The sequence below is a fragment of the Anser cygnoides genome, chromosome 13 (assembly GCF_040182565.1).
Source record: "Anser cygnoides isolate HZ-2024a breed goose chromosome 13, Taihu_goose_T2T_genome, whole genome shotgun sequence".
NCBI classification, from domain to species: Eukaryota; Metazoa; Chordata; class Aves; order Anseriformes; family Anatidae; genus Anser; species Anser cygnoides.
Genome location: NC_089885.1, coordinates 19,133,896 through 19,159,578, shown reverse-complemented (window position 1 = coordinate 19,159,578; position 25,683 = coordinate 19,133,896). Strand labels below are relative to the sequence as shown.

The window sequence follows — 25,683 nt, the reverse complement described above, 5'->3', positions numbered from 1 at the left end:
TCAAAAAAACTAAGAATAGCTACACAGGAGTTGACACCGCATCATTCATGTTGGTGCAGATCTCCACAATGTGGTTGTGGGGAGAAAACGTTTCCCAGTGGTTCTGAGTCAGTGCAGCACGTACTTTGTAGTTACAGGGTGTAAGGTTTGGAGAGACGGGATTACATTACGTTGTATCGAAAATCCGATTTCTTAACTTTTTATTCTTTTTTGAATACTTGATTAAGAGATGAAGTATGAGGGTTTAGCATATACATTATGTGTGTAGGTAATGACTATATCAATCATTAGTAGATTTCATCAATTTAATTGTTAATAGAGAGCTGTAAACGGTAAATACTTAGGACCTGCACTTTGGTAGGGATCAATATTAACGCCCTAGAACAATATTTTTTCTTCTTTGCTGGACCTACCGCTTGAGTACTGCCTGGGCCTACCAACTGAGCACTACAGGGGTAGCGGTGGAGGTGATGGTATTGACGCAGACACACCCAAAGCAATGAGAAAAGCTGCCACCAGTTTCTTTCAATGTATTGTCAGGGTTTTCTTTTGTTAAGAGTATTTTTGGTGGCAGTGGTACTGGCCAGAAGGATTTTAAATACTGTACAAAACAAAAACGTGCCTTTAACGTCTTAGTACTGTGCGAGAATGAAGTAAAGGCCCTGAGCGCTGCCTTGGGCTACCTTTGTTTGCTGTGGCTGAGGGCAGCGAGGCCGCAGCAGTGCGCTGGGGCATCCCCGTGCCCTTGTGGGGCGTTGTGCAGCCGTGCTGCGGTCGGTGCCCTCGGACACAACTGGGAGCAGGGGCAGGAGCACGGCTGGGCCTCGCGGGGAGCCCGCTGCTTGGCATTTTGGAAGCGCCTTCTTTTGGCCGGGCCTTCCCAAGCGCGCCCTGAGCCAGGGCCCTGCCGGAGCACCCGGGCGGGGAGCCCCGGGCCGCCCCGCCAGCCGCGGTACGGCGGTGCCCACGCCCGCCCGGTTGTCCCCGCGGAACGAGGCCGGGGCGGGGGGGGTATTTCCCCGCCGCCCCCGTCCCGCAGCAGGGGCCGGTCCCCCCCCCCCCTCGCCGAGGCGCGGGGCCGGCGCGGGCCGCTCGGGACGGGTGCGTGCAGGCCGTGGGGGGCCGCCGAGGGCCGCGGGGGCCGCCCCGCGCCCCCCCTCCCCGCCCCGCCCGCGGGGCCGTTGCCCCCCTCCCCGCTCCCCCCGCCGCGCACAGGCGCGCTCGGCGGCGCGGGCAGCGTGAGGGCAGCGGCCTCGGCGCGGCGGGTGCGCCTGCTCGGCGCGCGGGGCCCGCAGCGGCGCGCAGTGACGTGCGGCGGCCGCGGCGAGGCCGGCGGCGAGCGGGCGGGCGGGCGGGCGGCGGGGGGAGGGGAGCAGGCCGCGCGCGCTCGCGCCCCGCCGCCGCCCGGCCCGGCCCGGCCCGGCCCGGAGGCCCCCAGCGCCGGTCCCGCGGCGAGGCGACGCCCGCACAGGTGAGCGGGGCCGGGGGACGACGGAAGCGGGGAGGCCCCGCCGCAGGCCGCGCCCGGGGCCCGGCAGCGGCGGCGCCGCAGCCGGGCCCGGCCGCCGCCGCCGCCCCTCAGCGGGCCGCCCGGCCTCGGCTGGTGCCGCGCAGGGCGGGCGGGGGCGGGCGGCGCCGGCGGGCCCCGCGGCCGAGGGGCCTCCGCGGGCGGCCAGAAAATGGCGGAAAACAAAATGTCGGCCGGGGAGGGAGGCGGGGAGGGAAGGAGGGCCGCGGCTGCCCGGGCCGGCGGGACGGGGCCTCCCCCGCCTCTCGGAGCCGCCGGGCGAGGGAGGGAGGAGCGGCGGCGGCGGGGCGGGGGCCCGCAGCGCTCCGGCGGGGCCCTGCGGCGGGCGGCCCCGCGGCCCCTTTGTCCCCGCGCCGCGCCCCACCCCGCGGCCGCCTCTCCCCGCCCTCCGCCGCGGCCGCCCCGCAGCGCGCAGCCCCGGCACGGCCCCGCGGGTGGCCGCCCCGCAGCGCGCAGCCCCGCGGCCGCTCCCGGTCTTTGTCCCTCGGCGGGGCTCCGAGCCCCGGCCCCGCGGGGGCTGCCCGCCGAACGCCGCCGCGGACCGGGGACGGCGCGGGGCTGCCGTTCCCTCCGCCTTGTGTTGGGAACCGGGCCCTCTCTGCGGTTCCTGCCGGAGCGGGGCGCGTCGCGTGGCGTTCCCATGGGTCGCTGGGCTAAAAAATTGGGGAAAACCGCAACCCATGAGTGAAATGTCTTCAAGGGAGGACAGTTCTCTGCTGTTCTTGTTGAACTCGAGTTGTAGGAGATAAAACAGCTGCTCCGAGTTTCTGCACTGCGTACGAGTTTGTCACGTTACGGTGGAACACTTCTGTATCTGAGAGTGGTCCTTTCAGTTTAGTCAAAATGTCATATACAGCCTAAAAATGCCTGCATCTCCGGGCTAAGTATGCTGTTGTGGTTTGCTTTATTGTATGTAAATAAGACCTACGTATTGCTTAGAAGAATTTCACTGTTTCGTATGAGTACCCAAGGGCTGACCACACAAATCTACTTCACAGGACAATGTCTCACCTGAGCATTTGGGCAGTAATTGTTTATTGAAACTGTGGAGGTACTTCTCATTTGCGGGACCCCTCTGTTCAGGACATACCAAGATGTATTAAATACATACTTTGTATGTGGATTTATTAAGTTACAACTGGTGTTTTGTAGAAATGTCTTGCACACTATAAAATTTCAGATTTATTTCAAATACGACAGCAGTGCCTGGAAGCCATCATATTGATGGGAGCATCATTGTGCCTCTGGGTACAGGGGAGCCACCCTTTTTTCCCTGGGAAGTGTAGAATTGCTGAGGCCTTCCTTTTTTTCCACACCTTAAAATACTTCGCTGTCAGTTTGGGGGTGCTTGCTGAAAGCAAGCAAAAAAACCTAAAATGTTAATGCATATTTTATGTTGTTATGGGAAGAGTAAACTCACAGTAAATCAATGTATATACACAGAGCAATGTTTCTAATGGCCTGGGCCTTTACCACTTTTTCAGTTGAGTGTTAGGAGTTAAGTGTGGTCGTCCCAAACTGCCAAGCATTATCTTTGATTTATAAAATACTGTTTACATGGTGTTCCTGCCTCTAGACAGAGAGGTCGTATATTCTCTTTTTCATTGTACAATTTATTGCCTGGTCTCAACTGAGTCCAGTCTGAAGAAGAGCTTGGTAGAAAGAACTGAAATATTTCCGCAGGTTGAAATCAACCTTCTCCCTAAGCTAGTTAGAAAGGTAACTGTAGCCTTCAAAAAAGCAAACCAATATCAAATCCATACACATTTTAACAATTTAGGCTCAAGACACTGCTCTAGGAGTCTCAGATTAGGTTTTCATTCTTTTTATTTTGGAATCTGATGGTAATATACTCCATTTTGTCGCAAGAAAGCGTGCTATAATTAATGAAAATGTTAGCAAAATATTCTAATGTGAAATTATGTTATTGGCTAATGCTAATAAAGCATTTTCACGGCGTTTTCCTTTAAATGCATAGATGAGAGGGGTCAAGAGCAATAACTTGAGGTCTTAATAGTTCGGTGGAAGAGGATTATGAGAGTGTACAGACTTGTGGCTTTCCAGCGCATTTCTCAATGTCCCTTTTCAAAAGCTTTGTTTGGAACACATCTGTAATTGTGTGGGTGTATAACAGTGTACCACAGAAGAAAGCACAGTTAATCACTGCTACCTTTTTTTTGCTGCTAATAAGAATGAAATTTGCATGTATATGTAGTGTGTGAGATTAAATCATCTGCACTGCTGAACTTTATGAGGAAAAATAACCAATTGCAGCGGAATTGCAGACCTTCTCTGTCGTTAATTGTTCCAGCATGAGCAACAAAGGGGTTGGTTGCCTGCTGTCGTTGCGTTCTTCTTAAGATCCCAAATTAGATATAAAAAAACAAAACTCTGATTTAATAGTTGATGCTATTTTGTCCTTTGCCTGCACTGAGGGTTTATAAGAGTGCACTTAATAGTGGCTGGATACCGCTTGCATCGACCAGAGCACACCTTCAGCATGTTTGTTGCTAGTGCGTCGTCATTCTTCTCTCTTGTTAGGGAAAATAGGAGACACTCGCAGTACGTGCCCAAAAGGTGCCGTCTTTGGGAATTTTCATAGTCTTGTTAGTTACTGAGAAAATAGTCTTCTTGGCGATGGTTCCCTTTCCTAGCAGAAATTTTAATTGTAATTAAAACAGTAGTCTTACTTTGTACTGCATTTTCTACATAGCGCAGTATATAGTATACTTATATTTGAGTATCTAATTATATCATCTGAAAATAAATTAAATAGCTTGTTAAAAAGGAAGAAAACCCTAGCGCATTCTTCCTGTAGTCTGAGACTGATATAATTTAAGATAGTTTTTCATGGTAGCTTATGTTTAGAAAAGGATTATATAAGGATAAAGGCTGTGATCGGAAATTGTAGAGCACTGCATTAATTCTGAAATTGCAGAGTTAAATTAACCATTGGTTAGCTGGTGTTAGAGTGTTGCGTTAAGGTTCTGAAGTTGCTTTATTATTACACTGGTGAACGAATTTGATCTTGAAGCTAAAATTTTAAAACAATGTGAAATCTCAGTGACATTTACAGGGAGAAAGTGTTGCAAGGGTGATGGTGACAAGAGGTGATGCAAGTTCTGTTTCTTTTGTATCCTCAGTTTAGTTGGAACCTCCTCGGGGTGGAACAGTGACTTGTGCCTGAAACTGCCATCGGTGCAGACTGCTTGCTGCTTCCTTCACTTGAGGATTTCAAGTTCCTTCCTTGACAATGAAGATGCAGTAAGCATGGATTGTTTGCAGTAAGCATGGATTGTTTTCCACACTTTTTTTTTCTCCAAGCTTTCTCTATCAAAAGCTTTAAAGGGTCAGTTTCCTATTAGAGGGATACTGCAGATAGCTGTGTGAGACAGGGTTTGTCCTGGCAGCAGAAGTGAGGTGGCACAGAAGGGACAGCGTTGGAAGATCAGACTTCCAGAATAACCCAACAGTTTTGAAATAAAACGTCAACCAGCATGGATAGTAGGCCGCTAGCACTGGGGTGGTGAGTGGAGGCGTCAGCACAGCCGTCCGTTAAGCACTGCCAGTTTTCTGGAAGTTTCAGGCAGTGGGGACGTTGAAATAAGTTGGTCTTTCTTACGCTTAGCTGCTGCCTGCTACCGTGGGTAACTGAGCTGTGCGTGCAAATCTGAGTGCCAGTGAAATTTTCTGCTAGGTCTTTTTGTCAGACTTTTTTTAATGATACAGAGGAGTTCATACAGAGCTCCTGAAAATCACCTTCAGCACTTCAGAAATCCAGGGCACCGTGCAGTTCTTCAGAACTTATCTATGATTAAACAACAATGAAATTTACACATTGAACATTTGTTTTGAAATAGCTGATAGATACAAAGTTGTGCATGAATCTGAAAAATTGTTACAGTTCTGTGCTTTCCTCAATGCAGTGTACTCTATGCATCTAGGATTGAGAGCCATAATAGATAATGAGTTGAAAGGGTATGCACAGGTTATATATGGCAATATTTGCAGGAGAGTAGGTCAAAAAATATAAAACCATGAGAAGAAAGCAAAGTGAATTGTACGAAGTACTGCATGCTTTTTTCTTGAACTTGTGGATAAATGTTTTTCTGTGGCTGTCAGTGTGACACGTGAGTCCAGTAAAGCTGGTCAACGAAATAGTGCTGTGTTTAACACAAATTTGGATTTTGTTTTTGCAGGTATTTGTGAATGAATTTAGCTGAATATGGATCCAGGTGGTGGAAGTCTTGGGCTGCAAGCGCAAGAATCCAAAATGCCTCACACTATGATTATGCAGGACTTTGGTAAACATTTTATCTATTAAACGTTAATGAATAAAATCAAGACTGCTTTTAGGGTTTTGCTTTATGTTTGTAAACTATTTCAAGATGTTAAGTTGACAAATAAAACAGCGGTATTTGCATGGCTTTTTGGAGAAATTTCAAATGATGAGATATATATATATAAGTGATGTATACTAAGGCTTTGTATACTTTGGTTGCTGATAGACTTCGGTTGCTGATCTTGAAATGGTCACCTATTCCACAAAATTGAAGTAACTTCAAAAAAAAAAAAAAAGTCATCTGTGGCCCAAAGCACTCAAGCTGAGACAGGAGATGTTACAGGGAGTTCAGTGGCTTTGTGGTGTGTGTGCCTCTGCTTGAGGTAACACTGACTGGCCGCTACATCTCCTGTGTGCCAGTACAGGTATTTACGTCTGAGCTTTTGTGCAGTTGCCTTGATCTCTGTCTCCAGTTTAGGAGATGTAAATAAGGTGGGAAATAATGTCTTTGTGTGGCAACAGATAACTTGATACGTAGGAAACAATTTACAAATTTAACTAAAGCTTCACGTTCTATGTGTACTTAGAAGTCTTCACTCAAGAACATCAGTCCAGGGGCTGCACTGTTGTAACAAAACTTATCTGGAAATTATTTTTTTTAATTAGCTGTTTCTTATGATGACAATGGTAAATAACCAGAATAATTTTGAAGGTTTAGAGAAAGGACAGCAAGAAGTCTCCACTCTCTTCGTTTGTGGGTCTCCTTTTCTTGCACTGTGGCAGGAGAAGACCTCAAACACTGAGCTTGTCTTTGCTCTGACACGAATTATTGTCTTTTAGAGCATGCTGAAATAATTGCTTTTGCTGTACAATGTTGAATAATTTTAGTATTTTTTTTCATTGTGATAAGAACCATGTTCTTGGATGTTTTATCCATTAAGATTAAATCTGCTGTCATTCTGTGGTCCCTTTTTATGTATAGAAAAGTACGTTGCAAGTAGGACTGACCAGTCAAGTCTGTTGATGAAAAACTGGTTTCTGCTTCTAGCTATTCCTTGCAACGTGGCACAGTGTTGTAAATTGTACTATAAATATGGCATACAACAGAGTATTTTTATCAAGGCCCATCCAGTGTAAAGGATCAGAGTCCTTTTGTTGTAACAGCAGTTAATGGATTGTTACCACACTTCCAGTAACAACAAAACGTTTATGAGTGCTTAAATTGCTACCGTAATCAAATATTTTCTTACTGGAATAAAAAAAAAAAAAAGGAAATTGCAAACTGATCAACAGTTTTTAACATATCAGCATTGTAAAGCCTGAATTTGGCAAACTCTTCAAGATGCCTTAAAGAAGAGTTGGGTTTTGTTTTTCTTAAAGAATACAGACTACTTTGAATAGTCTTTTTCTGGTGAAATGTCAAATGCGGGTTGCTGACAAGTAGCAGCAGTTTTGCACATCTGTGTTTACCTTATCTATACAATTATTCCGTTCCTCAGATAAACTCTGCTAATGCAATAATCCTAACATTTCTCCTCATTGATAATTGTTTTGTAGTGGCTGGAATGGCCGGCACTGCTCATATTGATGGAGACCATATCGTTGTGTCAGTCCCCGAAGCTGTCCTGGTGTCTGATGTTGTTACTGATGATGGAATAACCCTGGATCATGGCTTAGCAGCTGAAGTTGTCCAAGGACCTGACATCATCACTGAAACTGATGTTGTAACAGAAGGTGTAATTGTTCCCGATTCTGTTTTGGAAACTGATGTTGCTATCGAAGAAGCTTTAGATACCAGCGATCATGTTTTGACTTCTGATCTAATAACAGAAACTGTTAGAGTTCCTGATCAGGTGTTTGTGGCTGATCTTGTTACGGGTCCTGATGGACACTTGGAGCACGTGGTGCAAGACTCTGTGTCAGGAGCCAACTCGCCTACAATGGTTTCGGAGGAAGTCCTTGTAACGAACTCAGATTCTGAGGCAGTCATTCAAGCAGCTGGTACTGTTCCTGGCTCCACGGTGACTATAAAAACGGAAGATGATGATGATGGCAAGAGCACATCTGAAGACTACTTAATGATATCTTGTAAGTTAAACAAAGGTAGATAATGAATAGGAGGTTATCTAAAGTAGAAGTGGTCTAGCGGGGAGAAATTACTATAACTGGACTCTTGATCCACTCTGTACTGGAACTCCCAAAACATATTTAATTTCGTAGTTAATTCTTGTCTGGATTTGGGTTTGTGTAATGAAAAATCCATTATCACTGATACAGCACGAAAAATAATGACTTTCATGCTGTTGAGTATGTATGCTGCTTCTGAAACCAGATATTCCTGAAAATTAAGAAAAACAACATTTCCAAGTTAAATATTCCATATACTTCGAGTATGCAACTTTTTTTAAAATACAGAGTCATATTACTATATTATGGAGGTTCACGTAAAAATTACATATTGGGTTTAATCGGTAGAATACAGCAAAGGAAAAGGCCTTTTAAAGATACCATACTCATTTTTTTTCTCTTATTTGTCAACAAAGTATTTTTGTTAGCTGAATTGAAAATTATAGTAGTCATGTTATCTTACGTTACGCTGTTGTGGACTGACCTTGACGTTAGGGGGTTGTGTGCATTAACTGATCAGCTTTCCAAAAACGCAAAGTGGCTGCCTGGTTCAGTTTCCACATAGCATTCAGACCCTGTACAAAGTTGGTGAGAAAGCAGTATGGTCATACGCTATTTGTTGAGCAAGAGCTACCGCAAGCATTAGCAAAATTATACCTTAGGTATATGATGTTTCTTGAGTGGTTAAACTGTACTCCTAAGATAACGGTTTTTGTTGTTGTGCACACAAATTTGATGAAATGTATGATCGTTTATTTTAAATTTTTGACTTCTCCAAGTTAGCTACTGAAATGTGAGTAGGTCAAAACAGATTTTATTTAGTCAGAACCAATATGTCTTAAAAAAAAACAAAAGTGCCAAGTGTGTTGAAGTGTCAGTCTCTTCACAGTAAGCACCATTTATTAAAAAATTCAAGGTGTGACTGATCAGTGATTATAATGATTTCAGTATTTCGTACATGGAATATAGCGCTCTTCATAGCACTTCCACACAACATATTTTTAGTATTTATTTTCCATTCAGTACAGGGTGGACAGCAATGATTTTTTTAATCATTCTATCATTACAATATTGTCATGTATCAGCCATGGAAGTTACAAAGTTCTTTGGAAAAAGAAGCAAAAAAAACTCAGTCTAAACCAAATTAGACATACAACAGAAAAACCCGTGTGTTTGTAAATAAAGGAACGCCACTTTTACAGTCAGTTGTTTCACTGAAAACATTCCTCCTTTCTGACAGAGTACTTACGATGAGTTGTATTCTGTAACTGCGGTATATCCAACTGCACCTTTGTAATTGTAAGTAAAGTCATCTTTGGAATTCCTTCTTAGATAGATGTGTGATTTGATGATTATGATCACTGTGCTTAGACCAGAGCGTGGTAGCCTTCAGTAACGGTTACCTGTGGGCTCAGCTGCGCCCGGTCCATACCTAATGTTGGCAGGTGTTCTCAAGCCTGGTGATGACTTCTGCAACGTTTCAAAGCCAGTTTGAGACCCAGTTTTAAGCAAATCACATCTGTGTGTACTTATAACCATGATACATGTTTGAGTAAACACAGTTGGAAGCTACATTATTGGTCTGGAATTCTGTTCTAAAGTAACCGTTTTTAGGTATACATGAAGGCAGTCTCTTGCCTCTGTTAAGTTTTGAGGCTGTGTTGTGCTGGGTGGGCCAGCTTAACCCAACAAAGCGTGTGGACTGAAAAATCTTGGTTTTGATGCACACATAAGACGTGCCACAGGCTATGCATAATCCTCTTTTTTAAATCTCTGGAATACCCGTTGAAAAGGTACTTGTAAAAAGCAAATTAATACAAAATAAACACATATGGTATGCTCATGTACCCACCCGTCTCCTACTGAGATGTGAAAATTATAAACAGTGTATCCCATATAGCCCGAGAGGGGTTAGCACGCTTGTAGCTTAAAGCATACCCTTTTTTGTTTTTCAGGTTTGCGATATTCAGACCCACAGGGGATTGCCAGCTCCCGATCCGTGTGTTGGCCCTGCATGCACTATGTTGGTGACCTCATACCCACCAAAGAACAACACTGGAGCTGGCCTTTAGGGGTAAGGTACTGTTCCGCCACCGCCGCCTTTGTAGTGTATGACAATACAGTGTTACGTAGTTTGCTGAACATTTTAGTTTTAATACTCCTATATTGTAGCCTATGGGATATAGAGTAAGTATATCAGACATTAGAAAAATAAGAGAAATTGTAAAACCATGGGACTTATCTTGCCCTCGTGTTATCCCTGTGGGCTCCTATGGTGGGTGTGATATCACCAGCATAGTGCATGCTGAGGCATCACATGAATTGGGAGCTGGCAATCCACGGTGAATCTGGACATCACACACCTGAAAACAGCTAAGGTAAGTTTAACATCAGAAGTGTGCTGAGTTTTCCTTTAAACCTTGTCGTTCAGGAGGATTCAGCATATATTTATAAAGGTTCTCTGTTGTGTTTTTTCAGTTAATTTTAAATGACGAGATAATAATATGTAGTGCTTCTGGTGGATGAGTCAGATGTGGAAGACACTTTCTTATTCTTCCCTTGACATAAAGTAAGCATTCCTGCTCCTGGGCACTATCACTGGGAAAAGGCATGAGATAATTTAACGTTGTTGAGTTAGCAGTGTGTGATTGAAATCATATTACTTAGACAATAGAATGTTTTCATGATCTTTTTTTTAAAAAAAATAAAGTCCTAATATTTTGGAACTTTTCAAAGATTACATGTCCTGCTGTGCTGTTTTATTGCTTATCTAAATGTGTTTTAAAAAATAAATTGAAACTATCAAATTTACTTTGTATAAGGTGGCAATTTAAGCATTAGCAATTGCTGAGCCAATGGCTTTTGTTGCTGATATATTTCAAACAAATGGCAACATCTTACAGTAGGTGGTCTATATCAGTAACATTTTCTCAGTCTACTTAATATTTTTCAAATTTTGTTATATTTCACTTTGGTTTCCTAAAAGAAGTGATTTCAGAGGCCCTTGATACACAGGCTTCCTGATCTGGTTCCGTAACTTTATCTTGAATTGTAGAGACTGAAGATCTTTGAAAACACACGCGATGGTTGATGGTGTGGGAGTAGCCACTAATTTTAAAAATACTGCTGTGAGTTTGCAGTAGCTTTACTGGGTTTTTACTGTTTCGTTGTTGTTGTTTTGTTTTTAAAAGGCATTACAAATTTGAGGGCTTTACTTGAAATGGTAAAATACAGCATTTGAGCGTACATACTATATTCATGTATTTTACTTTAAATTTTAGGCTGAAAATATTTATTTTTGTTTAAAAACTGAAAAATTCCTCTTTTTTTCTCTATGTAATCTTTATTGAATTGGTATTGATGTCCTGGTAAGGCAACTAATCTAAAATTCTGTGTTTATTCTTATACTATTTAACCAGATACACAGTGATGTCCAGTCACTGTCATACAACATTAGTTAAATTGTTGGGAAATTTGTCTGTGAAGGAAATGTTATCACATATAAGTGATTGCTCCACTGTTCAGTAGGAAGTTGCTGTACTACTTCCAGTACTGAAATACTTATTTTCTGTGTTAAATTGATAATACGTTTATAAAATTTTGCAGTTTAGAAAAAGTTGATGTTGCTTGAGTTACAGATTTGAAAATAACTCTGGTACCACCTGCCAATTCTGCAGTTAGAGTAACAGCATACAGTTAGTGATTTCTTCCACCCAGCCTTTCACTTTTCTTTCTGTGTTTTGGCAGCATATCTAGTCATATAGCTACACACATATATATATAATCGCTCCTGCCGTGTATTATTAGTTACCTTTGATGCTTTAAAGACTCGTGTATGCAGTGGGACCATCCATTGTGCTAAAATTAAACGTGTGTATCATATTGAAGAATTTGGATAAGTTGTGGCTTGCTTGCTTGTGGTGTTGGTACTCTTATATTGCCCTGCAAGGTAATTTGAAAGTAATGTACTGCGTGTCAGATTTGAACAGATCAAGGTATTGGTGTTGCTGGCATTAATTTTAATAGAGATATGGTTTTTAATTAAAACCATTCTAAAAACTTTTTTCTAGAGGAAATTTTTATCTATTTCCCCTGATCCGAGTTTGATTCTTTTTGGCTATTCCGTTAAACTGTTGCTCACAAAGAGAAACAGATCAACCATAGGACTTTTTTGCATTCCCTTCAATTTTTTTCGAAACGTGTGATTTAATTTTTGGAGGTTCTAAAATTAAATATTACTTACTTCATATCTAGTTCTGTTCTCAGTAACTTCTGTTCTCTTCTGATGCAGTCCAAGATTTCTGAAATAAGGTTCCTCAGTGTGTAGGTGAAAAATGGTGGATATCTGCTGGGATAGGTGTATCTCTGGAATCCTGTCTGTGTGTGGGAAGAGCTTAGTTTGGGATTGCTGTGGTGGATTCCAGCCCTGCTGCAGGAAAGGCATCTGCTCTTTTTCTAGCAGGTTCTGAACAGCCTCACGTGAATGCCTGGAGTTTTAAGAAAAGCTTAAACTTGTACCTCGGTGTGCCAGGCTGTAGTCTGAGGTAGTTAAAAGCAGCTCTTCAAGAGCAGTCATTGCTGCACGGGGAGCAGGAAACTTAGAGGGGGATTGGGAACCACCGCAGCCATCCCAAGGTAAGCCACCCCTCCCTCAGTAACCTCAGCGGCCCCGTTGAGCAGGCTCAGGCCTTACTCATGAAACACTGCTGTCACTTAAATAATAATACAAGATTGGTTTTTAACCTTGTGTGCACATACTTTGGTGTTACATATGCAATAAATTGCAGTCCATGAACTGTATTCAGTTCAGGTTTTATTTACATTCTGTGGGATTCTTCCGTTTAGAGAGTGCGTTCCCTGTGTGTTACTGAGGCTTGGCTTGGCCATCTGCAGAGAAGCCACTGTTAGCCACTGAGAGGAGCGTTGTCAGTACCTGCGTCAGAAAGGTGCTTGGTTCAGCGGCCTCTGTGTTAGCAATTCGGGATATATATCTGTATAAACAGATACCTATGTGCATACCTTTTTTACAAAATAGTTTTCCTTGTAAACTTCTAATGGTTTGAATGTATTTTTGTTGAAAAAATGAGTATTTTGAAAAAGTAGACCAAATAAATGCATCAGAGTAAGACGGATACATAAGGAACAAGAAGCCTATTTCAGATTGTATTATTTGGATTTATTTTCACCTCGTCTTTTAATTGGCTATATATTACACAGTAGTCTTTGTAAATTTTTATGTTTTCAGGTGCTAACATGAATAAAATCGTTAGGGTGAAGTTTAGGGTGAAGTTAGGGTGAAATTTCGTTTAGGGTGAAGAGGTAGTCAAATTTTTGATGCACACTTCTATCACTGGAAATGTAGGCAGGAGTCATCACTCGTGATAAGAGTATCTACTACTAAGTGTTGGTCACCAGTATTTTAGGGTAGGGAAGAAGCTTCTTGGAACTCTTAGACTGTAACAGGCAATTCTGGGCTTGTTTTTAACATTTTTGGATATGTATGTTTAATTTTACTATCTGATACATTTTTGCTTTCTAAGTGTGGTAGTTTCAGAAAAAACACGGTGACAACAAACTCTCTAGTGTTCTTAACTCTGTAATTCATTAAATGTTTACAGAGTTGCAACAAAAAAATGAGTACTGAAATTTTGGAATCTCTTTCACGTACCTTAAGATGAACTATTTTGTGAAGTCCATATATGGCAACAAAACTTTATTATGCATGGAGATAGTAGTGGAGAAAATGATGCTACTGATTACTGTGACTTTTAAAAAATGTATTTGAGCCTCATTGTTATTCTCTTATCTTTACAGTGGATGATGTTGGAGAAAAATTGGATCATATAGGAAGCGCTCCCTTGAAAATCAGTACCGAGGTGGCAAATGATGAAGTTGCTAAAGATGATGGGTTTGGTTCAGAAGTCATCAAAGTGTACATATTTAAAGCTGAAGCTGAAGATGATGTCGAAATAGGTACCTTTTGAATTCTGTATTTTTCCAGTAGTAAAAAAGTGTTTTGTGGTCTTCCTGTTTGTTAATTTCATGTAATACACTGATCACAATGGTCTACAGAGTGTTGACATTTGTGGAGATTGCTCATATACTATTAATGCTGCAGGTGTTATTTTCAGGTTCAGGTCAACAAAGTAACTACATATTTTGCTGTCCCATTTTGAATGGATAGTATCTGTTGAAGGCCAGTGTTTTTTTCTGTAAGGTTCCCGCAATTTTAGTATTTGGTCCTTCATTTCTTTAAAGTATAAGAAAGGTTGTGAAGACTGTGTGCTTCTGAAGGCTATGGGGAAAGGATCTAGCATACAGAAGTAGCATGTTAACATCCCTTACCTGTTGTAACATCTGTTTCATCTGCCATTTCCTACATGGTTGTCAGGGCCTGGTCTTAAAGTATGGTTCCTTCCTCTGGGGATAGGTTGCCAGTCTTGAGGAACAGACTGCTAATGCAGCAGCAGGAAGAACCAAAATTTCTTATGGCTGAAAGCTAATTTACAGCAGGGACATTCTTGTGTGGCACTCTCACTGCTTCCGATTACCATTCTTAACGACAGACATGGACGCAAAAACATTTAATTGGAGTTTTATAAAATAGTTTTATTGTAAATAAAAAAAAAAACCTTCAATCTGAAATTAATCTTGAAAGTGGTTTTGTTTCCATTCACTTAATGTGTTTAACTTTTTTTGTTAAAGGTGGAACAGAAATTGTCACAGAGAGTGATTTTCACAATGGACATTCAGTAGCTGGAGTAATTGAACAAGGCGGTGTTGGTAGAATGCAGCGAGAAAAAATGGTTTACATGGCTGTTAAGGACTCTTCTCAGGAAGATGAAGATATTAGTAAGCATAATAAGAAACATTTTTGTTTCTCATGCTGTTTTGTACAACAATATAAGCATCATTCTCAAGGACTTTTTTAATTTTTCTGAAGGATTCTTCAGCCTGAAGTAGTAGAAAACTAAGCTCATCTTCCCTAAAAATAAAGAGCAGGCTATAATTATTTTAAAGTGATGTGGATAAAATGCACTTTGTGCATACTGTATGCAATCATTTCATTATTTATATTAAATTTAACATGTCCATGGATGAAGTTAATGAGGTTAGTCAAATTTCTCATTTTTCTGTTTTCCTATTGTGCATTACCTTGTTTAATCAGCTTTCTGGCAAAGTGGCAAATAAATGTCATCAGTTACAAGTTTATAATTTTCTAATTTTGAATTTATATTGGTATTTATTTTGTATTTATTTTTATTGATACGTGTTTTCTCTCTTTAAGGAATGTCTGAATAAACAATGATCCCCTAAGAGAAGGGGTGGTTCTAAATGCCAAAGGAAGAAAAAGTAATTTATAATGGGTATCAATCAGAGTGAGAGCAAATTAAATGAAAGACAATCAAGGATGAGCAGAGTGAAATTTAAGATATATTATTCTCCTTTAATCCAGGCTGTGCTGAAATAGCAGATGAAGTTTATATGGAAGTTATTGTAGGTGAGGAAGAAGCTACATCACTTCCAGACACACAGCTTGAAGACTCTGGTGTGAATAAAACTTTTGTCCCTGTTGCTTGGGCTGCTGCTTACGGTAGGAGTCAGTATACTTATTTTCTGAAAATCCCTTGCATTATTTTTTTCCCCAATCTAGCTTCCAGAATCTCTGTGCAATTGTCATAATCTTTCACCTTTCCTTAGGGGTTTGGAAACAGCTCCTTCTGATCTATTAGCAGTGTCAGTTAGTGGAGTTGATATAATGCTGTGAAAAATTATTTTCCACATAATTTGCAACCTTTTACGCATAAGGTCCTTGGCTTTTTGCAGTTCAGATACAAAGAAAATGATCCCATTTTTACAGTGGTGTTTTTTTTTAATTATTTTTTATTTTATTTTCTCAATGCTGGCTTGTCAAACAGTTGTCAGATTACTTAAGTAGTTGGTTGTCTTGAATATAACGAATGGGTTGCTATACGTTGAGTCTTACGAAGTAGAAAGGAAAGCCGTTTGGAGGATTTTGGTACTCTTGTTCTAATTACCATCTCAGATGTACAGAATTTGTGGGTTTTTGCTGGCTGAAATCAGCTGTTGAAGATCTTAAAAAGCAAGAATAGGTTTAAGTATTTTACATTAGCTAGGAGGGAGGGAGAATAACTTCAAAAGTAGTAGGAAGAGATGTGTGAAGCTGTTCCTGATGACTTCATTTTATACAGCATGTTTTAAACCTGTTATTCCTTTAAATTATGAAAGAAAAAATAAAATTTGTTTTCTGCAACAATGTTTTAAATTGTAGAAGTATCTTATCAGGACATGACATTCTGAACATTCTCTGATTTCATACTTATTTTTTCCAGGATTTTGGCATATTAAACGTATATTAAGATGGTATCAGATCAGGATCACTAGTTGGGCTGATGAAGTGGTTTTGAACCACAAAGCCTTGCCACTTAGCAGTAAACACTTTCAATCCAAAATGAGGAACATACTCTTAAAGTGTTACTTCTCCATCTGGTAGAACTTCGTAGTGTCTCATATAGATGAGTGCTGAATGGCTGATAAGGCAGAAGTCTTACTATCTGCCTAGTTCTACTCTGGAAAGATAAAGTACTTTCATCTCAAAAACAAATTGTGGATTTTGGGTATCCTCATTTCTGGATTGGTATCCAAGGTTATTTATAAGGTTGAAAGTTTTCAGAACGAGCTTATTAACAGTGAGAAGCAGAAAAGACAGCATGGTAAGCATGCAAACACAATTTCCGTGGATATTGACTACTGACAAAGATGTGATTTTTATTTCTTGGTGCGCATAATTATGAAATACTGAACTGATGTGAACTGCACATCTCAGTTTGGACAGATAGAGCTGTTACTTTTTAGTTAAGTTGGTTTTCTCTCATTCTCAGATTTTCAAAGCCGTCATCTTTAAAAAGAACTTTAATTTGTAATGACTAAAATACCATTTTCTGCAGGAGATGAAAGACGACTACCCAGAAGATATGAAGATGGTCAAGCGGCAGGTAAGAACGTGCAAATGTGCTGTGTAGAACTCTGAAACTTAGGCTTTTAAAAATATGTATGTTTGTGTCATAGTTCTCCTGATCAGTGAGTGCAAAAATTGTCCGTGAAGTATATGTTGAAGGAGTAGTCCTTCTCTAGTATTTAGAAACGAAAACAATTTTAGATCTGTTGTTGGCCTTCAGAGTGGGTGGGGAAGCTGGGAGGATCTGCAACTTGGGTTTTATGTACAGTTTTGTAGTCAGAACAGAGAATACGGTTGGTGAGAAGTAAGTTCAAGTTAGATAAAAGGAAACAACCAGCATAACTTGTAAGAATTAATGTCTTGAGAAGTATGAGGTATCAAGGAATATATCTGAGAATGAATCAATGTTTAAAGAAATATGTTCTTTTGCCAACAACAAAGGTAGTGCTTTATACTGGCACTCTATTTTTTGTATATGTTCATTGTAGAGGAATGGGTGATATTTGTTTTTAAAAGTAGTAGATATGTTGCTGTGCAATTCCAGTCATCAGTCCCAAAGAAAAAAGTTGTTTAAGGTTTTTTATGGTGTTTAATTTTTGTTTCTAGGGAATAACTTGGATACACGATTAGAAAACAAAAACGGTAATGCAACACAATACCTGCAGATTTGTGATAGCATTAGCACTAATAGAGTGCTAAAACAAAAAAACAAGAAAAGGAGGAGAGGAGAGGCCAGGCAATGGCAAACAGGTAAACACTGTATGGTTATGTGTATTCTCATGGAGTGGTACTTACTCCGTTACTATTCCTTTTTATTTTTATTTTTCCCCAAACTGGTGCAGAATTAAAAAATATAAAAGGTGATTTGCAGATTTCCTGTGTCCTTCCCCCCTCCAATTCTGTGCATAGAAAATGTGGAATTTCTGCTATTGAAGTCAGTACGCTTTGGGCTGATGTAATTCAGTTGAACTTTGCAAGCTATTAAAAAGTAATCGTGGATATACTCACTGTACATCTGATACCACTTACCTATTTGAGCAGTTTCTAAAACAAAGTATATAAACGGTAGGTGCTGTGGATTGGTTGTTTTTAAACTACTGAACTCTGTCTGCTGCAAGCATAAGTGCATGAATCTGAACAGCAGTTGGCTGATTTTAAACTTCTTAATCCATGAATTTGTTTCCTTCATAACTTGTTTTTGTTTGTTTAAAAACAGCTGTTATAATAGGTCCTGATGGACAGCCCTTAACAGTTTACCCTTGTCATATATGTGGGAAAAAATTTAAATCCAGAGGATTCTTGAAAAGGCATATGAAGAATCATCCAGATCATATGATTAAGAAGAAATACCAGTGTACAGACTGTGACTTTACAACTAACAAAAAAGTAAGTTTCCACAATCATCTGGAAAGCCATAAACTTATAAATAAAGTTGATAAAACCCATGAGTTTACAGAATATACGAGAAGATACAGAGAAGCAAGCCCATTGAGTTCTAATAAGCTAATACTGAGGGACAAGGAGCCTAAACTGCACAAGTGCAAATATTGTGACTATGAATCTGCAGAGCAGGGACTACTCAATAGACATCTACTTGCAGTTCACAGTAAGAACTTCCCTCATGTTTGTGTGGAGTGTGGGAAAGGATTCCGTCATCCATCAGAGCTGAAAAAGCACATGAGGACCCACACTGGGGAAAAGCCATACCAGTGTCAGCACTGTGTCTTCAGATGTGCTGATCAGTCCAATCTGAAAACTCACATCAAAACCAAACACGGGACTGATTTGCCTTTTAAGTGTGAGCACTGTCCCCAGGCTTTTACAGATGAAAAAGAACTGCAGCAGCACACAGAATTATTTCAAGGGCATAAGACTCATCAGTGTCCACATTGTGACCATAAGAGCACCAATTCAAGTGACCTGAAGCGACACATTATTTCAGTTCATACAAAGGATTTTCCCCACAAATGTGAGGTATGTGAAAAAGGCTTCCATCGTCCATCTGAGCTCAAAAAGCATAGTGAAACCCATAAAGGTAAAAAGATACATCAGTGTAGACACTGTGACTTTAAAACATCAGATCCTTTTGTACTGAGTGGGCATATCCTCTCAGTTCACACCAAGGACCTGCCTTTTAAATGCAAAAGATGTAAAAGAGGATTTAGGCTGCAAAATGAACTTAAGAAGCACATGAAGACCCACAGTGGAAGAAAAGTTTATCAGTGCCAGTATTGTGAATATAGCACTACGGATGCATCAGGCTTTAAACGGCATGTAATATCAATACACACAAAAGACTATCCACATAGGTGTGAGTATTGCAAAAAGGGGTTCCGTAGACCATCAGAAAAAAATCAGCATATAATGAGGCACCACAAAGAGGCCATAATGTAATATATGATGTCAAGAAGGAAGCAATTTAGAAACTGTGATATGCTAATTGGGGAAAAAAAAAATCTCATGAACTGTTTCTCCTGGTTTCAAAGCTTGATATTAAATCATAACTTTACATTCTTTGTATTAAAAGTCTTAAAAGTATTAGGGTTGACAGGGGATCTCATAGCCCTATGATTGTTGCTTATCAGAACCTGAAGAGCACTATGGAATGCAGAAAGATGGATGAATGTCTTAAATTTGCAGAAAGATGGATGAATGTCTTCAAATTAATAGTATTACACATTGTTAAGCTATAGAAGACAAAAAGATGATTGTGTTATCCATTTTGTCAGTAAGAGCATTTGTCTCCAATATGAAAACAGTTCAGATATATGGTGGGGTTATTTACAAATTGTTTGCTGAGGCAACTGAGTCTAGCTTCTTGTGCAGTTTTGAAAGAAGAGTATTAGTCAGTCACTTGATCATAACGTTTTTAAATTGTGCCTGGAAATTATATTCTAGAAATGGTGAGATTTAGGAGTTGTCCCTCTTTTTTTTTTCCTAAAAAAAAAAAAAAGACACATTTCATTGGGAAACTTTTTCGTTTCCTTTATTAGTTAGGTCCAACACGTAATTTGTTAAAGGTTTTCAAAGCTGCTAACCTATTTTATTGCAGGATATGATGTTTAAAATATAGCATTATGTTATGATCTCAGAGGTGGTGTTCTGGTGCTAGGGTTAAAGATGTGTATGTATATAATTTCCCTTTTTTATCTGAAACTACAGTTGAATGTTGTTCAGTATGGCACATAACAAAATTAACTTTGACTTTTTTTTTAAGGATAAAATGGATGCAGCTGATAGTGTTGTGACTCAACACTAATTTTTTCTCAATACCTTCAGATCTCAAAATAATAAAGAGAAAATTGAAAAAATTATAGTTTACTTTTTTTTTAATTAAAATTCAGAGTACTTAGAAGTTGTGTAGGGCAGTGTTCTTAACAGGTATGACTATTACTGTCCTACCTCCTAATATGAAATTTTCAGTATAAACATAAAATTGCACCTTTTAATCAATTCTTAAAAAAAAATCTATACTGTGCTATAAACATGCATTTTCAATCTGTAAGAAAGTATATATGCAGTATTTAACCAGAGAAATATGCTGCCACTAGAGTTTGGAGGTGGATCTTCAGTTTACAGTGTATACATTTAAAATATGCATCCCTTTAAACAATGCTTTGTGTTAGCATGCTGCAAATCAAATGGCGCTTAATATAACAAGCTGGTCTAGGGCTATTTAATGAAAAACCTGTTCATAAATGTTACGCATATAATGTGTATTTTTTACTCTTTTTAGTTGCTTCATGTTTGCACACAGCTGTTCACATGATAAATTGTAACTTCATGCTATATTGTGGCTTTGTGTTTCAGATAATGTTCATATTTTGTTTTTGCACCAGATGAGAATCAGTTCCTTGAGAAAATTTTTTTTTTATATTTCTAAACTTCAGAAAGTTAAATTTGGGAAATCTCTTAGAAAAATATGTGTTTTATGTGGCTGTAAAAAATGATGTACACGCTGTAAAATAAGATTGTCACTGTTATGTGGGATTATTATTTCTAAATGTGTTACTCATCGTAACGGGCATACAATAAAACGCATCTCTTGCACTCCAAATTTTTTGGAGTTTACTTTTCATTCATGGTGATTTAGGAAAGTCTCATTCTGTGGAAATTTGCCTAACATTTTAATTACATTATTATTCCCTAATTTAAAATGCAGTAACATCTCAAGTTAAGGGCTTACTTGAGGTATGTTTATCAGACTACTGAGGGGGGAATATTGGGGTTTTAACTGACCCTTTAAAGTTACAGGTGTAATGTAATTTAAGTTTATTTCTAAAATAATTATCAAATGTGATACTGACATGCCTTTGAAATTCTTTCTTTTAAGTGAAGAGAACATTAGATTTCTTGTATTTTGGGAAAAGACAGGTAGGTATTGCCTTAACTGTGTAATAAGAACAGTCAGCAAAATGCTAAAAATAGTGTCTTAATTTTCTTCATTTTAGAATACTTGAAGTATGACATCAGTAATTTAAAACTTTAAGAAAAGAGTGCAGTGTTAAATGAACTCTTACTCAAGGATTTCCAACGGGCTTTTAACCAGTGAAGTCTTAGGTTTGTAATAACAAGTAGAAATTATGCAGACATTGTGAATTTATTAATCTGGTTTGTTTATAATACTTTCTTTTGTATGTCCAGCATTCAGAGGAGGAGGAGGAGGCAGTAGCGTTCAAAAAGTCTTAGAAATTGACCTTGTGTTTTGTTGATAATTTTAATGTTTTATTCCTGAAAATTATATTGAATGCGTAGACGGAAGGAGATTCTTCATAGCAGACTGAAGATGATCGTTCTGACTCTGTGACCAAGCACAGATCCGTGCTGGCTCATTTTTCCAGCTTAAGGATGGAGAGAATAACCAGGTACTTAAGTATTTCTAACATCATCTTTAGCAAACCTTGTAAAAGCGCTCAGTCCTCATTGCTTAAGGACCCATCACAGTTCATGTGGTACAGAACAGCCCATGGGGGCTACATACAAAAGAAATTAAGCTTCTGGAAAGCCAGCATTTTAGATGGTGATAGAAATGTAGACATAATGCCTGTGAGCATTACATTCAAATCATATTTTGATAGCTCTTACTATTCGTGCTTGGTATTCAGTAGTGAACTGTATTAACATTCATTTGCAGCGTATGTTTGAGGATAACAGTAGTGTTTCTTCCAACATACCTTCCTGGAACATGAAAATCTGTGAGGAATATGTTTTTCAAGATGGAAGGGAGGAAATAGTGGTTGGAAAAGCTACAGCTTTAGTTGGTTATTATCAGCTAAAGTACAAATATGGGGAAGTAAGGAGGACTTGAAGAAAGGTGCAGGCTAGTACCATCTCCTGTGTATGAGCCCTGCTCTTTGTGACAGCTAGATGGAGAAGCTGAGTTAAGTTTAACATGATGGTTATAGGCAGCCTTTTCCAATATGAAGTCTCAAGACAAGTCGCCACTTTCATTTGGTTGGCCTATTGCTTTAGAATTTTGAATGTTTTTTCTTTATATTAATTGTTTGTTTCTTCTCTTGGCAGTGGAACAGTGAAATGGACAGTGAAACCTAACTGGGAAGAAACATTGTGGGGACAAGGTCTGTTGAAGAGAGAAAAATAACTCACACAGCATTAAGGTTAATGTATTGCTATCCATATGTTGTTGGACTTTAAACAGTGTCAAAAAATAATTGTCAGACTTTTTGCTTGAGCAGTGGTTTTAGAATTCAGTAGCTAATGTCACTAGGAGAGTGTATGCTTCTGCTTGGCCCTTTGCTGGTTCTGTCCAGTGCTGGTTGGGTAGATGTTGATGACTGAGCCTGGACTTGGGTATTTTTCTGTAGTTTGAAATCCCCATCAATGCTTCTGCTTCTTCTAGAACTGTTGTCTTCGTAGCTGCAGATGTTGAAGCTTCTTGTAATTGTCTTTCCAAGTTAGATGGGGAATAGGCAAAGAAGGGGTGTTGGAGTTATTAGGAGGGCTTTGGTAGTTTAAAAAAAGAAAAAGTTGTGGTGGATGGAAAGAAGAAGGAATCACCAAAACCAAGCGTATGCAGTGTGTTGCTGATGTGATGTTGGGGCTGTGGAGGAAGAGATGTAGAAGCTGGGTTTAGGGAAAATAAAGGAATGCAGAAGCTGGATAAGGAGAAACCTGAGAGGAAGTGGTAGTATATACAGTGCTCCTATTTCGTGCATGTTGTTTGAGTAATGTAGGGTATTTTTATATATTATTTGTGTAGGTATTCTCCCAACAGAAGGTAGGACTCAGGTAGAGCCTCCCCTACTGCCCACTTCCTTACACCCATGTTTCCTCATTATTAAATAATACTTCCCCAGTATTATTTCTGTATTAGAACTAGTGGTTCATTGGTCTCCTCAGCATAAGCTTTTACCTAAAATGTAAGAAGAAAAATCCACCTGAATCCTCAGCAGCTTGAGGCAGTTCCTAAATTCTTCTTGGTGTGCTTTCCCAGTAAATATTTAAGAGAACTTGTGATGGCTGTGTTACTTTTACCGTGGAGGTGTCATGATTTTAAAAATGCATTGTGTCAAATCACAGTAAAATTCTTCTATCTCAGTACCTCTGCAGATCCCTGCTCTGCGTAGTCTGTAACTCTGCCCTGACTGGCTCCCTCCCCTGAGCTGGCAGCAAACCGCCTTCCGTTTACCCAGACCGATACAACCTTAGGATGGGACGCAGTGCAGACAGGCCCTGCCTATTCATTTTCAAAGCAGATGAGTTCCTAAGTGGTGGCAGGAAGTGAGTGAAGGAGAGACACTGCCACCTGTAAGCTTTGTAAGTCTTGTGACTAAATGTTTCATTCAACGGTAGAGTTGGTGGTATCATACTCTATTACTTCTCCTGCAAACCCTGAATGAAGTCTCCCATCGCTGCTGTCAGGTTGCACGGTCTCTGCTCTTTTAGAGGTAGTCTTCAGCAGACATGATCATCTTCGTGCATACATCCTTTCCTTATTGAAGTTCACCTATGTCTTGCCTTTTGCCATGTTTTCAGTAAGGGCTGTGAGCTGTTTTGAAAAGAGGAAAGGTTTGTGCTTTTCAAATTGTTGCAAATCTCCTGTGCAGGGACACTAACAAATAGGAGGAAGTACCTTTCCAAGCATTTGTGGTAGGATGCCACCCAAAAGACGATGAGTAGGAAAGGTGACCTGTGCTGTAAAGCTGTTTGCCGCCTGGGAGCACAACACCGAGGTAGTTCAGCTGTTCTCGACTGTGTATGGATTTCTCCTGTGCTTGCTTCCTGTGGTGATGTGCGTGATGTACAAACACGTCATGTTCGCTTGAGCAAGCAGCAGGTTTCAGTACATGTGGAAGGGTTGCTCTGAGTGTCAGAGTTGTTTACTGCATTTCTTTGAACGACAGACAAAGAACTAAAAGGCGGAAACAGTTGAAATTAATTCATGTCTGATTCATCATCTGTATTGTTTTTCTTCAGGTGTCAAATAACCACAATTAAAGGTAATGAAATTGAGAGAGCGAGAATATGGAAGAACACCAGCAGCGTAGTCTCAAGGTAAAGGTCAAGGTAAAGGTATGTTACCTTGATGTAGTATTCAAAGCCTATGTTGACTTTTCAGGCAGAATGCTAGAGGTGTCATTAACTTTTAAACCAGGCCTGTGTTTGGCTTTTGTTTCACAGCTGAGGCAGAAGAAACCATTCTGCATTACATAGTTGGGTGGAAAAAACAGTAACAGAAACCAGAAGACAGCTTTTTTTCTCCTATCTTTCAATGTAAGAACAAGAAATTGTATGCTGTAACATCACTTCAGGCAGTGAGGGTTAATGCTGTTGATAATTTAACAGGGCAGTACGTTCGTTGCTGTAAATACATGAAGTAAATGCTGTCTCTGATTTTTCTGATTTGCTTCTGCAAAAATGTAGAAATATCAGTGGATATACCTGAAATTGAGGTGAAAAATTTTCTGAAGTATACTGTTTGTAGTTTGAGCGTTAACTAGAATGTACAGAGACGAGTAAGTGAGAAAAGTGCATTGCTGTAAACTCCAGAAGAAATGTTAGGTCAGTCAGTTTCTGTTCAATGGAAGAGAGGCAGCGGATTAGACTTCAGCAAATACCTTGTATTTTTATAATAATAAATAAAAATCTTGCTTTTTATGTGTCTGGTTTTAAAACAAAACCAGCTCCAAATGGCCACTATGCTTTATCTTCTAGTCTAGCTCAGCTTTTCGACACGTATCTATTGCTTCGTGTTTTCTGGGAGTTGTTACAGCGATCAGTGCTGTAGCACGTGCAGTATAGGGAGGTTTTAAAATAGTCTCATAAGCCTTAGGGCAGCTGATCCTTGCTACACAATACAATATTGACATCTGACTTTCCTGGTTAGTGAACTAGGCTTTTTTTTAAAATAGGCTGTTAGCCACTAGCGTAGGGAACAATTAGGGTGTTTTCAGATTTGTCTTAATGCCAGTTGTATATGGGAGACAGTTCACTTGCTAATCGTGGCATTTGTCATCAAATTGCAATGCCCACCCAGCTCTGACTGTATTCAGAGCCTGTACTTTTTCCTGTCTTTTAAGGGCGTTTATTACTTTGCTTATGCTATTAGACAGTCTGAAGTCATACAGAGCTAAAGAAATGGTTTAATATTATTTGCTAGAAAGATTAGTAAATACACTGAAAAGAGTGTAAAGTATGTCCATTAATAACTGATGGTTCTGCTGTTCACAGCTTCTTTCTTTGGAACTGTTTGTATAATGCTTCCAGCCAGTCAAGCCCAGCTGCAATCATGGCAAAGACCACAGT

The 25,683-nt window shown here is 40.0% G+C and overlaps 1 protein-coding gene across 37 annotated transcripts in view; it reads left to right on the top strand.

Annotated features, from left to right (window-relative positions):
- The window catches only part of ZNF711 (zinc finger protein 711), a 41,261-nt gene that overhangs the window by 4,502 nt on the left and 11,076 nt on the right, over positions 1–25,683 (top strand). For 3 of the 37 annotated variants that reach the window (XM_067004872.1, XM_067004840.1, XM_067004836.1), the window contains exons 1-11: positions 1,325–1,471; positions 4,672–4,812; positions 5,728–5,832; positions 7,368–7,898; positions 13,752–13,910; positions 14,643–14,789; positions 15,394–15,531; positions 16,907–16,954; positions 17,524–17,667; positions 18,134–21,782; positions 22,441–25,681. In XM_067004872.1, the coding sequence (XP_066860973.1) occupies positions 5,754–5,832; positions 7,368–7,898; positions 13,752–13,910; positions 14,643–14,789; positions 15,394–15,531; positions 16,907–16,954; positions 17,524–17,667; positions 18,134–19,311 (2,424 nt within the window). In that variant the 5' untranslated portion in view covers positions 1,325–1,471; positions 4,672–4,812; positions 5,728–5,753 and the 3' untranslated portion in view covers positions 19,312–21,782; positions 22,441–25,681. Of the gene's footprint in view, positions 1–1,324; positions 1,472–4,671; positions 4,813–5,727; positions 5,833–7,367; positions 7,899–10,124; positions 10,316–10,415; positions 10,507–13,751; positions 13,911–14,642; positions 14,790–15,393; positions 15,532–16,906; positions 16,955–17,523; positions 17,668–18,133; positions 21,783–22,440; positions 25,682–25,683 lie in introns of those variants that run through there. The other 34 variants (XM_067004864.1, XM_067004859.1, XM_067004862.1 and 31 more) reach the window with 34 other exon arrangements.